Below are 15,378 nucleotides of genomic sequence, written 5' to 3'. Positions count from 1 at the left end.
AAAACCTATGTAAGACTCTGTCTTACATACTTAAGGAAAAATGCTAGGAAATTTAAGAAAAACTGCTGGTAAATTTAAATGTAGACTTTTTAAATTAAAGAATCTTAATATGTTTTCTAATGACTACTTTTAGAGTGGCAGAAGAAACAGTGAAATGGTTAATTGGCAGCAGGAGAGAATGAGGATCAAAGGGGATTAACAAGAACTATAATGAACAAAGCAGATAATCATTGTAACTGCATTGTAATATTAAAAGTATCAAGATTGAGCAAAGATACCTTCAAAACTAATGGTTTTATTCTTTGAATCTTGATGAATCCACAAAAAACATTTTTTAGGTGTTTTAGAAACTGAGATTACAAAGAACAGACAATATTTGAATCTGAAGAAAGTTTTATTTTCTTCACCGATTCACAAAAATAAAATTTTACTTTGAAGGTGCTTTGTATTCCTTACTGAAACTAATAATTGAAAGTTATGATTTTCAGGTCAATAAAGCAATATATTAAAGAGTTACATGCCTATGGTTAGACAGGGGAGGGTTAGTCCCTTAGGACTTGTCATGTTTTTTAGATAAGAAATTTCAAACCCATAGTTGGAATTTATAAGTGATTGAAATAGTTTCAGATTAGTATTTATACATAGTTAATTCTGTTGATTTATATTTCTGATTTTAAGTTATGTGCATTATGTATATATACATACATACTTTTAAGAAACTAATGGGAAAAATATCAAACATATATGCATGTTCAGAGAACACAGTGAATCACCATGCATACATCACTTGACTGCAACATTTATCAGTTCATGGCTAATCTTGTTTTATCTATAACTCTGCCCCTTTTCTCCATATCATTTTAAAGCAAGTCAGAAACATAATTTTATTTACAGATGCTTCAATATCTATCCCTAACAGAGACTTTTTAAAATTAACCATAATACTATTACAGGTCAAATATCCCTTAGCTGTTATGCTTGGGCCGAGAAGTGTTTCAGAATTTTTTTAAATTTTGGTTTGCATAGGCTTTACCAGTTGAGCATCCCTAATCTGAATTCTGAAATGCTCCCAAACCTGAAACTTTTGAGCATTTTGGATTTTCATATTGGGGATGCTTAGTATGTATTATGACTTCAAAATTAGCAGTAATTCTTTTATTTTTGGCAGTACTTGGAGATTGAACCCAGAACCTTGTACCTATAAGGCAAGTTCTCTTCCACTGAGCTATAAACCCAGCCTAACAGTAATTCTTAAAGTTTTTGATTGAATAAGAATTACATGGATACATTGTAATTCATTGAACTCTCAAATCTTTTAAAATTTTTCATTTTTAGATTTTTGAGTTAATTTTAGACTTAGTTTCCAAGACAGTACAGAATTCCCATACCCTTTGCCAGCTTCTCCCCATGTTAATACCTTACAAAGCTATAGTAGGATGATTAGAACTAAGAAATTAACATTGATGCATTAATTTTAACTAAATTAGAAAATATATTTAGTTTCAACAGATTTGCACTATGCTCGTTTGCTGTTCCAGGGTTTAATCCAAGATCCCACATCATATTCAGTTGTCAAGTTGCCTTTATTTGCTCTAATCTGATGAAGTTCCTTAGTCTTTCCTCATGTCTCTTGACCTGAGAAATACTGATCAGTTATTTTTATGAGTCTCCAATAATTTAGTTTTATCTTGTGTTTTCTTATGATTTAGATTGATTTACATTATTGGGAGGAAAACTACAGAGGTGATAACACCATTTTCAATGACTAATGATCAGGGGCTTATGATTTCAAGGTCACTTACTAATGGTGATATTTTCTTGATCATCTGGTTGAGGTGTATCCTTCAGATTTCTTCATTGTAATGTTGATATTTTTCCTTTATTACTTATGTAATTTTAAAGTTTTCCTTTAAAATTTAGTTTTCCATAATCTGAATTTTGCTGGTTGCACTCCCATGGTTATGTGTAATACTTTACTTTGCCTTCTGTATTTCCTATTAATTAATGGAGTAGAGGCTCATTAGGTACAGGTTTATTTTTGGTATAGGTAAAATATACTTCAGTCAGGAGGCACATAACGTCTGGTTGTTTCTTCTTTTATGTTATTCATTGAAATGATCCATTGATCTTTCTGCCCTTTACCCATGCTTGCACTTTCCCTTTTCACTTTCCAATTGCTGTGGGTATTCCAAACTCCTTTGATTGCTCATTAGGGACTCTGCAGGCCACTCTCCAAGTTCTAATCTTCTTTCAGCACCAAAAGAATCTTCCTTCAGACAAAAAGAGAAGAATGAGAATCTACCCTGATGTCCTCTGCTGTCCTTCAAAGAGTCAATTCCTTTCCTATTTCTGTCCAACTTGTGTCTTTGGATTATTGTTTTATTATGTACTGTGTACCAGAGTTTACAATGCTATCTGCAAGAGGGTTCTGATGAAAGTTACTCTACCTTTAACAGAAATGGAGCTCCTTGCATTTCTTTTTTTCTATTACAAAAACATAAAAATGGTTAGAATGGTGGATGTTTTCTTCACCCAAAGAGAAACACTGTGAATATTAAGCAATAACACCCATTCCACCTCCTCCCAGCACCTGATAATTTTTGTTCTACCTTGTTTCTATGAATTTGCCTATTGTAGATATTTCACATAATTGAAATAATACTTGCCCTTTTGTATCTGGCTTATTTAACAGCGTGATGCTTTTAAGGTACATCCATATTTTAGCTTGTATCAGAATTTCATTCCTTTATATGGATAAAAAATATTTCATTGTGAGTCTGTTCATGATTTATCTGTTGATGGGCACTTGCCTTGTTTCTACATATTGGCTCTTGTGAATAATGCTGCTCTGACGTTTTTTATACAAATAAATACCTGTTTGAATTCCTGTTTCTGAAATTTTGAGAATTTATCTGAGTGTATTTTACTTTTGAAGAACTTCCAAAGTCTTTGCTGCAGTGGCTATATCATTTTACATTCTGAACACGCTAACACGTTTTTTTCTGGCTCGTCAGTAGCCCTCCTAGATGTGAAGTTGTATCTCTTTGTGCTATTTCCTTGATGACAATGTTGACTATCTAGAAAAATATTTATTGTAGTCTTTTGCCATTTTTAATTATGTTATCTTGTTGATAAGTTAGTTTTTTATGTATTCTGGATATAAAACTTATCAAGTATGTGATCTGCAAATATTTTTTTCATTCTGTTTTATCTTTTATGCACAAAAGTTTTTACTTTTGATGATAACAATTTTACTTATTGTTTTGTTGCTCAGACTGTTGGTGTCATTTGTAAGAACCAATTGCCAAATCAAAGATCACAAATATTTACCTGTACTGTTTTTCCTGAGAGTTTTATAATTTTACCTCATATTTAGACCTTTGATTCATTTTGACTTAGTTTTTATATGGTAGAAAGAATCCAACTCCACCCTTTTGCATGTGGAAATTCAATTTTTCCATAACCATTTGTTAAAGAGACTATTTCCCCTATGGAGTAGGCTTGACACCCATGTTGGAAATCAGTGGAGCTATATATTTTATAGGTTTATTTCTGGGTTATTGACTCAGTTCTCTTGGTGTTATATGTCTGTCCTAATGCCCATTCCATGCAGTTTTGAAATTGCACAAGTGTGAATCCTCCAGTTTTGTTCTTGTTCAAGATTGTTTTGTGTATTAAAGCCCCTTTTATATTTGTGAATTTGAGAATTGGCCTTATCATTTCTATAAATTAATAACTTAAATTCACTTTTTTAGATTCACCCATGTTGGTATGTAGATATTTAGTTCAGTTGCTGTTCTTGTTAGTCCATTGTTTGAATAAACTTCCGTGTATTTGTCCTTTCTTCTCTTGAAGTATGGATAGATTGTTTCCAGTATTTTGCTTTAACAAGCAATGCTCCAGTGAACATGTTTGTGCATGGCACTTATTCGCATGTTTGAAAACTTCTTTAGGATAGTTCTCAAACAGGGGCGATTTTGCCTGCCAATGTTTGGGGCCTTTGACAATGTTTAGGGCCTTTTTCATTATAAAGATTAAGGGGAGGGATGCTACTGGCATCTAGTGGTTGGAGAATAAGATCCTGTGAAACACAGTAATAAAGAAAAAGCTCCCACCCACTCCACAACAAAGAATACCCAAATTGTCCAAAAATCTCAGTAGTGCCAATATTGAGAAACACTGCCCTGAAGCATATACTTGGAAGTGGAAATGGCGAGCCTTATGGTATGCGCAATATTGTTATGTTATGAAGTGGATTTCTGGAAAGCATGAAGAAAACATGATTTTTAATACAAGTGAAAGTTTGGAATTAGAATTAAAACTGCTTTAGTGATGCTAGCAATCTAGCATTTATAAACAATTTAGGTGTCATAAACCAGATTGGATAGTAGCATTATTCAGAATAAACCAGTTCATTCACTTACCCAGCATATACCTATAATCTTTATTATTTATTTATTTTTAGTTCTTGATGGACCTTTATTTTGTTTATTTATATACGGTGCTGAGAATCAAACCCAGTGCCTCATACTTGCTAGGCAAGTGTTGTACCACTGAGCCACAACCCCAGTCCTACATATAATCTTTAACTTAATGAAATGAAATACATGAAATGAAATCTTCCTGTCAGATTAGAAGATTAATTTTGAGTGAGAGTCTGTTTTAAAAATGATACTGAAAAAAGTGGTAGTTGAATATTAGATTGAACATGCTAAGAGTAAAATGATACCATGAAAAATATAGATTTTTTTCCTGACAAAGGTGGTTGTTAAATATTGAAGGCTAAAAGGATAAAAAAATTTCTCTAGCATTTTAAATTTTTAATTGAAGATAGGGAAATAGACAATTTTGAGACCCACTTTTAAGCCTATAAGATCCATGGACCCTCTTTGAAATACTAATGAAAGCTGTGGTCCTGAAGTATGTGCATACTTGTGTATCTACAGTTTTGCTTATGGTTTTGGCTGGTACATGCATGCTTCCAATGCCCATCCATGGGATCCCACCCTACAAACACTTACACCATGGATTTGTAGCTAAAGAATTTTCCTAAAAGCCTGTGCTAAAAATAACCTGTATTTGAAGTTATCAGTAAATTATTAGTAAAGATTTACTAAATTATTAGTAAAAATATGACTATTTATATTTTAGGTAAATGCAGAAAATTTAGTGATGGAGGAGAATGGGTGACTTGGAATTAGAATTCATTAAGCCCTTCATGATTAAATAAGTAAACATCAATCTTATTTTAATTTTATATCTATAACTTTCATTTTTCTTTTTTCTAGGTATATGCAGCAGTATTGTGGCAACAAGCTAATGAATACAGACAAAATTCAAGTGAAAAAGCATGTTTTGGCACCCCCCTCCCTGAAGAAAAACTTAATGACTTTCGTGATGAGCAAATTGGACAGTTACAGGAGCTGATGCGAGAAACTACTAAACCCAACAGGCAATTTAGTATCACTGAGTCTATAAAACCAAAATTTTAGTAAATACAGTAAAGTTTAACAAAACATGTAAAATTCAGAACTTCTTAACAATCATTAGCTTTTTAAAGTTATTATTTCAGTCTTAAGTATTTTATTTTTGGCTGATATGGATGGATCAGGATTACCAGCAGACAACTAAAAAACTTCAGGCATTTTTGGAATAACAGTATTTATTGAATGGAATTTCATTTTTTGGATTAAATGAGAAAGACTCTAAAATGGTCAAACTTTGAAATATTATTGAGAACTTTTTGTTTTAAATGCTGTTGTTCAAGCATTAGCCTCAGGGATTTTCTTTTACTACATTAGTTAAGTATATCATAATGACAAATGTAGAATTCCAACAAGTTTATCATATTGTCATTCTGAAAGTATGGCAAGTATTTCTACTCTAATAATTGCATACATCATTATTCTGCATGTCTCCTTCTGACTCATTGTTCACAATGGAAGATTAAAGAGAAGATTTAATATTCAATATTATCATTTGCATAGTAGATTATACAAAGTATTATAATGTTTCTACAGTATTTATAACAAATGACCCTTCAAATAATTTGTAGTTACTTTGAGAATCTCATTTATTGCCTAATGGTTGGGGAGTTTAAAAACACAAGTTTTTCTCATACTTAAATTGATTTATACATTTTTAAAAAGACACATTAAAATTCTGCATGTGCCAAGCATCATTCTGGATATGGGGGATACAGCAGTTACCAAATACAAAAAGTCTACTCCCATGCCATGAATTTGCTCAAAGGAATGGTGTAGTGACATTATACAAACTTAGGGTCTAGGCTTCAGAACCTAGCACACCTCCATGGCACCATTGGGAACCTGCCCAACGGCCATGTTAAGCCTGAGCTGACCCTCCAGACTATCGGATCAGATCTTAGGAAGCATAGTGAGCCACCCTACCCAAATCCACCCTAGACCTGACTTTCAGGCAACAGCATACACATAAGTGAACCCAGTTAAATTTAGGTTTACAAGGAATTTTTAAGGACCCAAGAAATTTTCTGATAAGTGAGAAGATGTAATTTGTAGAATTTTCACAAAATGTTAGATTTCTTTTTTAATTGGTGGCAGACTGTGTTTATCTGAGCAGTGTTAAAACTAAAAACTTTTTTAGGTAAAATAGAAAAAGCATTTTTAGATGCATCTGGGAATTAGCAGTATTCTAAAAGACTATGTAATTCTAAGACCAGTATTACTAAGTGAAACTGCTGCAGCCTCTTTGCCCTGAGCGTGAATTTCAAGTTTGATTTTGTTTGTTCTTAGAAACACTGTGGGCAAAAAACAACTTAGAGCCCCACGAAGTGGAGAGTCATAAGAAACACGTTTTGCACAAAGCCAGGACCCTAAGGAACATACTGTCAGAGTAAGAGTAAGCCAAAAGATAAACCTGCTCCAGTATTTGTACAGAGTTGCAGGCTATCCCAAATTCAAGTCATCTATGTACTAAAACAACTTAAGTAATGAGTTTATATAAAATCGTCCCAGAATAAATACCTGACAGATTTAAATAAATTTTTGAAGTATACTCAAGGAAACTCAAGGAAAGTTAGCACTGTAACTAAGGCAATAGAGACAGACCCCTAGAAAACTCAGAAATTAGAACTAAACATATTTTATAATTGTTATGGTTTAAATATTAGTTGTTCCCCAAAAGCTCATGTGAGACAATTAAAAAAAAACTTAGAGGTAAAATGATTGGATCATGAAAGCCTTAACCTGATCAGTGCATTAATCCCCTAACTGGGATTAATCGGATGGTAACTGTAGGCAGGTAGGGAATGGATGGAAAAGGTGAGTCCCTGGGGTCATGCTTTTTGGGTGTATATTTTGTCCATGGTGAGGGAGTCTGTCTGCTTCCTGGTGCAATGTTCCCATCTGCTTTTCTCTACCACATCCTTCTGCCATTATGTTCTTCTCACCTTAGGCCCCAAAGGAGTCATCTGTCTATAGACTAAGACCTCTGAAACCATGAGCCCCCAAAGAAATTTTTCTTCCTGTAATTGTTTTTGTCACATGTTTTGGTCACAGCAACAAAAAACTGACTAAAACAATATTATACATGTGCTAAGAAGAAAGGTTGCTTAAAAGCTCTCCAGGAAACGGGGCACTCATAAAAGATGACTAGCATATTTGAAAAAAGAAAACAATAACTTCTCAAAATGGAAAATAGAATAACTAAAAAAAAAAAAACTCAATGAACAACTTTAGCAGAAATTAAACGGAATTGAAATGAGAATTGGTGACTGTAATGAACAGAAGAAATTATGAAGCATGCTGCATAGAAAAGCAGCTTGAAAATGTGAGAATATAGGGAAAAGCATAACAATCAAATATGCAGCTAATAGTTTCAAATAGGTAGTGGGGACATAAGCAGTATTTGAAGATATAATTACTTAGAATTTTTTTTAATATTTTGTTTTAGTTGTAGGTGGACACTGTACCTTTATTTTATTTTTATGTGGTGCTGAGGATCAAATCCGGGTCACATGCTTGCTAGGCGAGCACTTTTCCATTGAGCCACAACCCCAGCCCCAGTTGCTGAGGATTTTTCAAACAAAAAACACCAGTCCACAGATTTATCCTCAGCAGAATAGATATGAAATCCTCACTTAGATACACAATAGTAAAACTGTAGAATTCCAAAGACAAAAACTGATTAAAGTAGCCAAAACAGAAGTCACAGTTAACCTTCAGAGGAACATCACCTAGAGCAGGACAAGTCCCTAGTAGGCTTGGTGACACAGCTCTTCCCCATTTTCTTGTTAGTAGTTCTCAGAAAAAATGTACTCAGAATATGCTGGTAATGCAACATCATGAGATAAAGAGGGAATGTCCATAACACCCTGGGTTCTGTTTCTGTCCCTCTTAGAATGGGATGGCCTTCAACACTATAACTCAGCATATGAGGTCTCCACCCGGATATTAAACTCAGGATGGCATGCCTTTCAGAGACCTTCAACAGCAGTGTAGTTGGGGCTTGTGTAGATGAGACTCTTGCCCTGGACAGCTTTCCTGACCCTTGGAAGAGAGGCTGGTCATGAATCTAAGGCTACTCTTGTCCTTGCTGCATAAGTGTGCTACATGAAGTGTGTTTATAAGTAATAAACACACTTCATGTAATGTGTGAATGTTCTGTTTCATCACTCCTGGAAATAGTAGAAATTGCAGGACAAGAAGAGGGCTGAAGTGGTAACCAGTGCACAGTCTTATGCACAACTAGTCTTGAACTGACTTCTCAGGAGCAGTAACGGAAACCAGAAACTAGTTGTACGACAAAGAGAAAAATACTATACCCAGCAAATATATTTCAAGAATGATGGCCGAATAAAGACCGTTTCAGACTACAAAATGAGTAAGTTTGTCAACTGATTCTTAAGGGAAAGTCTAAAAGGTATACTTCATGTAGTAGGAAGGTGATTAAACATGGAATAAAAGACCAGAAGGCTGTAAATAATGGATTAATCTAAAGGAGCCTGTGCTATATGGAACAATAATGCTGTTTCATAGAGTTAAAAATGATATTTAAAATATCTTTCAACAGTAATATGTAAGTTGATAGGGTAGTGACTGGACTAATTCCTCTAAATTTGGGTGGTCTGAGAGAATAAAGGTACTAGTTAGTACCTTTATTCTTTAAATATTAAATATATTTAATATTTAACCTTAAATATAAATATAATTTCTAGTAAAACCACTTAAAATGATTGTTACACAGAAATTAATATATAAATTCTGAGGTAACAAGGTAAAAATAGGAAAATAATTATAAAACAGAAAGGGAAACATAGGAGGGACAGGAATAGGAGGAAAAACAGGTGATAGATGTCATGATTTGGTAGTGGTTTGCCTCTTCTGAAACTGTTGGAGTTTAATCCCTATTTTGAGTTATTAAGAGAGGGTGGAAAACAATCTGACTATCATGTTTAGAGGTGAGGCCTTTGGGAGGTGACTGGTACTCTTCTGGCTTGGAACTCTTCTCACAAGAAGGCCATCACCATATACAGCCCCAGCCTTAGACCAGAACTGAGCCAGAATAAACCTCTATAACTTAACCCATCTGAGATATTATATTATTATAGCAGTAGAAAACAGTCTTAGAGAACTAACCCAGATATGTCAGTAATTACATTAAATGTAAATGGACTAAGTTATCCAGTTAAAGACAAATTATTACTGGTTAAAACATGAAACCAATTATATGCCATTATAAAAGATGATACCTAAAGAATAATATATAGAAAGTTTTAAAGTAAAATGATGACTAAAGTTATACAAACCAAAATAAAGCCCATATGGATACATTAACATCTGAAAAAATTGTTAAGGTAGAAACATGGCTAAGGATAAAAAGTCACTTCATATAATGAAAGGTTCAATTCATTAGGAAGATAATGCTCAACTGGCATTTACCTGGTAAGTAAATGATTAAGCAGCCCCATATTTGGAGAAATTAGCATGATTCCAAATAACCCATGAGTAAAAGAAGAAATCCTAGTGACTCTGAGATATAAGCACAATTAGAGTGCTGAAAATGCATAAAATGAAATTATGGGTTACAACAATAAGAGCACTTGAAGGAAGTTGATAGACTTCAGTGAGTCTAGCAGAAACAAAGGCTGAATATTACTGAGAAGAGCTATCTTAAGTTAAAAAAACAGTACAATATGTTCAAAGAAAATAGAGGGAAATAAAAGATTAGAGCAGAAAGAAGGTTTAAAAGAAAATCAAAATTTATTATTTGAAAATGACTCAGACCCTGGCAAAGTTAATCAAGAAAACGTGCACACATAACCTCTATAAAGAACAAAACCTCTCTATATATCTATTAAGTAGATATATATGAACAACTCAAAGCCAGTAAATGTATAAACTATGGAAGAAATGGACAAATTTTTTGAAAGATGAAAAATAGGCAAAAGAATGGTTCAGTAGCTATGAAGATAATTGCATCAGTGGTTTAGAATAGTCTAAGAAAAATCTAAGCCTGAGTAACTTTTTTGATGAGTACTGCTTAATAGTATGTGTTGGGGTCTTTAGCCCCCTTGCTCTTCTTGACCAGCGACAAAGGAAAGGAGCACTCCCCAACAAGGCCAGACCGGGAAAGGTAGGGTCGACTGACCGCCGCCGTACCCAGCAAATACCTTCTACCAAATGAAGTATGGAAAAGGAGAATTACTCACCAATTTTACTTAGGAACATAGATATAAAATCCTAAACTATTAGCAAGGCAAATCCAGCAAATGATGATTCATCATGATCTGGTCATGTTTATGCCAGGAATCCAAAGTTGTTTTACGTTAGAAAATCAATTACTATTATCTACCACATAATCAAATTAAAGGAGATTTAATAGTGATCATCTGAAGAGGTGAAAAGAAGGTGTTTGCTAAACATTCAACATCTATTCATGATAAAAATGCTCTTGAACTAGGTATGAAGGGTACTTCAATCTAATTAGAGGGTTTCTACCAAACATCTGCAGCAAACATGAATTGTTAAAAGCTTTCTCTTTGAGACTGGGGAAAAGGCAAGTTTGTCTTGTCATTATTTTTGAGTCAAAATTGATAGTCTAAGATAATGTCATATACATGGAAGATCTAAAAGAACTTACAAATTATTAGAATGAATAAGAGAATTTAGTCGTTTTCTAGATGCAAACATTGCTATACAAAAATTAAAATCAGTTGTATTCCTGCATAATGGTAACAGCATGAAAATTTACAAAAATATTTTATCAACAAAAATACTTAAAACCAGTTTACTAAAAGATGGTCAAAATTCTCAAAGAAATTGTAAAATTTTACTTCAAAATGCTAAAGAAGACTTAGAGACACTTCATACTCAAAGATTGAAACATTTAATGTTGTAAATACCTTAATTGTTCTTAAAAGGTCTGTAGTTCCAACACAGTGTTCATGAGAATTCAAAATATTTTTCTTTTTAATAAACATTTTTTAAATTTTATGCAGTACTAAGGGTCAAGAATAATCAAGGCATTTTTAAGAAGAACATTTGTGATACACCTTATCATACCAGACATCCAAATATAGTATTGCTTTAATTATTAAGATAGTGTGGCATTTCATCACGCAGGGACCTGATTTCTGTCAGTCATGTTCTGTACTCCAGTAGAGAAAAGACTGCTTGTCAGTAAAGGGTTCTGGTTCTGTGACAATTGGCTATTTTCAATTTTTTTGAGGAAAAAGTGGTGTTTAGAATTGTTTGGTTTTTTAAAAATCAAAATATGAAAGGCAGAATTACAGTGCTTCAAGAAAATAAGGAACATCTTCAAATTATTGGAGTAGGAAAGGACTTCAGACAAAACAAAACTACATATAAAGAAAAAGTAAGTATGAATACAGTAACGTGGAACTTCTTTCATCAAAAGCAGTAAAGAATGCAAACACAAGCCTCTGAGAATAGAGAGTTGAATTACATATAATGGTCCATGGGCATAGCATACAGAATGTCTAAACTCCTATCTACCATTAAAATGCAATAAAAATTGGTAAAAATATTGAACAAGAAATTCGCAAATAAGGAAATTTACATAGTAAATAGGAAAAAATATCTTGGACCTCAATTAAAATAGACATGCAAATATAATTCACAATGAGATTGTAATATATAGCATTCAGGTTGAATAAAATAAAGACTGGCAAGTGGTGATTAAGATTGGAAGTAATGGACATTGTTAACCTGTTGGGAAAAACCATAACTCTTTTGGAAAAGTATGACATTCTTTAGTAAATTTAAAGATGTTTATGCTGAATATTATTATGTTAATGCAATAATGGTATTATGGTGTTTGGGTACAAATTCTGTCAAATTCATGGATTTGAATTTCATCTTTACAGTTATCTGACCTTGTACATATAACTATATATGAAAAGAGTAAGGTTTTGTCTTGGTTCCCCTCTCCCTTCCAAGAACCAGTTTTTGTGCTTCTAATGTTGTTAGGATTAAATGAGTTAATCCATGTGAAACATTCAGAATAGTACTTGGGACATAAACAATATAAAGTGTTTGGTATCTTGTTGTTAATATTACTTTGCAACTCACAAAAGCAGTCCTACACAATCTTGTGCAAGTGTGTAGAACATTCTATACAAGAAGGTTCATATAAAAATTATTTTAGCATCTCCATACCATAAGCAGTACTAGTATTCCTCAACAGGGGATAAAGTTATGGTATGATCATATAGCAGTGACTTTTAATAAACTATTGGTTTTATAAATACAATACTGACTGAAAGATGCCAAATATTATAAATACAGGAGATGAATCCATTTATATGGAGTTCAACAACAGGCAAAAAAAAAAAAACAAAACTTGTGAGCAATGTAGACATTAGTGGTAAAATTATAAAGACAGACAAGTAAATGACAGTCACAAAAATAAGAAGAGTGGTTAACCCCAGAGGGGTGAACAATGGTGGAAATGGGTGCATGGAATCTTCTGGGGTCCTGGGTGATGTTTATAAGAGTGTCATCTAAAAAAAAAAAAAAAAAGAGTGTCATTCTTTAATTATACATACAGCTCATTGACTTAACATTTTTAAGCTAATACAAAATTATGAAGTGTGAAAGATAATTAGTTTAAAATAAGGGCATGGAGAGTTAAAGTGTAATCCCTAAATGAACTGTCCACAGACTTTGGCATAAGAATGGGTCTGATATGGAACTCCTGCTCCCACCTAGTGTGAGGTACACTGAAGCTTATTAAAGGAGAGTGGTCCAACATTGGGTATGTTAGATTTAAGTACCAGGCACCCATCCTAAAGATTCTGTTTAGCCTAGGGCCTAGGCATTTTTAGTTTTAAAAAGCTGTCTAGGAAATTCTGAGGAGTTTCTAGGCTTGAGTTCCACTATTGTATTAAAAGTAAACTAAACAAACAAACCTGGACTGAATAAAACTAATAAAGTAGAACTCATTTTATTTCAAGTAAAGAACAACCACAGTATTTTTCCCATTTAGCATAATTAGCTATCTTCTTTAAAAACAATCCAACACCCCAACTTTGAAATTATTCATAATATTTGATAAATTTGTTTAACATACAGTTTGTAAGAATATGCCTATTTTAAGAGGAAAAGCAATGTTTACTTTTATTTTAAAAGAATAAGATGAACAAGCACAAAACTATTTTCTAAGCTTTTGACAGTTTTATGTTAATGTTTCAAAAACCTTTTTTCAGTAAGCATCGTTTAAGGGTTGTGTGCATTTTTCCCTTTGGTTCCTGATTGATTCTTTTGGTGGGAGACCTGATGAAGGAAAGACTCTAAGACCTTTATAACATAATTAGGTTCTTATAAAAGTATTGAATTAGAGAGATTGATAAGCTTATCTAGTACAACCACATTTTTCACCCACTCATGTGTCTCAAGATTGGTGAATGTCCCACACAGATTCACTTACTCCATTTGGTTTTATGTTTGGACATCTCTAAACTGACCTATAGAAGCATGTAGAAATGCTGAGATGAATTGAGAGTTATGGGCTTTAGGTAGTTTTTTTTTATTTTTATATGAATTATGACATTAACTTGTGCTGTTGTAGCAAAGAAACAATAGTATTTAATGCTGGATACCTGAAATAGTATATACCCTTTTCAGGTTTTCAAATTAGTGCAAAAGCTGAAAGGAGCTGAATGTTGCTTAGCAACTTTAAAAAAATAACTATCTACATAGTAACAGCATATCCAGTGGATGCTGCCACTCAACATTAGATAACTGGAAGGGAGAACTGTGCACCAGGTCACAAAAATAGTAAATTTTGCAAGTTCATTGTTATATACATTTTACATGTAATAGTAAATTTTACAAGTTCATTATTATATACATTTTACATTGCTCACTCAAAAGCAATTTGATTTAAAAAAAATGACTAAAAAGATTATAGTAAAAATATTTTAACATTTTAATTTGGTTTTGAATTAGTTGATATTTTAAACCAACTTTTCTAAAATGGGAAGATGTGAGTTTGATCTCAAAACTTAGGTTTATGACATGTGAGGGGCACTCTGTCTTCCATAGTCAAAGAGACGTGTCATTATTTTAACTGATGCCCAACTCCTTTTTCATATTGGAAAGCAATGTTCCATCAGGGCAGGAATTTGTTCACTGATGTTTCATCATTACTTGTAGCAGTGTCAAACACATAGGAACTCAATAAATATTTCCATAAAATAATGTCTGAAAATAATACATTAGAGTTCATTCTGGAGATGAAACTGATTAATTGGAATAAGGAAAGTTTAATATAAAAATAGTACTCAATAGGGGAGTAACTATAAAGATGTAAAGAGAGATCTATTTTTTGGTGGGTGGGGTACTGGGGATTGAACCCAGAGGTGCTTTACAACTGAGCCACATCCCCAGCCCTTTTTATTTTTTGAGTATCACTTAGTTGCTGAGGTTGGCCTCAAACTTTTGATCCTCCTGCCTCAACCTCCCAAGTCCCTGAGGTTACAGGTATATGTCACTATACCCAGATAAAGGATATCCAAGGAGATAGTTCTGAGGGAGTATCCAAGGGTGAACAAACCTGAAAGAAGGGGACCTTCCCTAGACAGATTCAGAGCTCTGGAGCAAGTGTGGTTGTAGCCTATTGGATCACAGAGACATTTGCTGTATTGTACAGGCTATAGCTAGTCACCCTGCTGAGAAGGCAGGAAGCTACCTTCTGGCAGATGCAGTGATACCAGCAGACAGACTTACAGAGGAAGTTGGGCTCTTAGTATCCTGCTTACTGGTAAGCAGACAAATGTTTGCTGTGTGGAGTACCTTGAGAAACAACCTTGTGCAGTATAGCCAGGATGAGATTGGTGGCAAGTACACAGAGTATTGGGCCTCAAAAAATGAGTGG

General features: G+C 33.5%; 1 protein-coding gene across 1 annotated transcript in view; it reads left to right on the top strand.

Annotated features, from left to right (window-relative positions):
- The window catches only part of Sdhaf3 (succinate dehydrogenase complex assembly factor 3), a 50,040-nt gene extending 43,554 nt beyond the window's left edge, over positions 1-6,486 (top strand). Inside the window, exon 2 of the mRNA XM_047561625.1 lies at positions 5,289-6,486. Within this exon, the coding sequence (XP_047417581.1) occupies positions 5,289-5,492 (204 nt within the window). The 3' untranslated portion in view covers positions 5,493-6,486. The remainder of the gene's footprint in view (positions 1-5,288) is intronic.
- Positions 6,487-15,378: the final 8,892 nt, after the last annotated feature.

The sequence above is a fragment of the Sciurus carolinensis genome, chromosome 8, assembly GCF_902686445.1.
Source record: "Sciurus carolinensis chromosome 8, mSciCar1.2, whole genome shotgun sequence".
NCBI lineage: Eukaryota > Metazoa > Chordata > Mammalia > Rodentia > Sciuridae > Sciurus > Sciurus carolinensis.
This window is presented reverse-complemented; position numbering and strand designations above follow the sequence as displayed.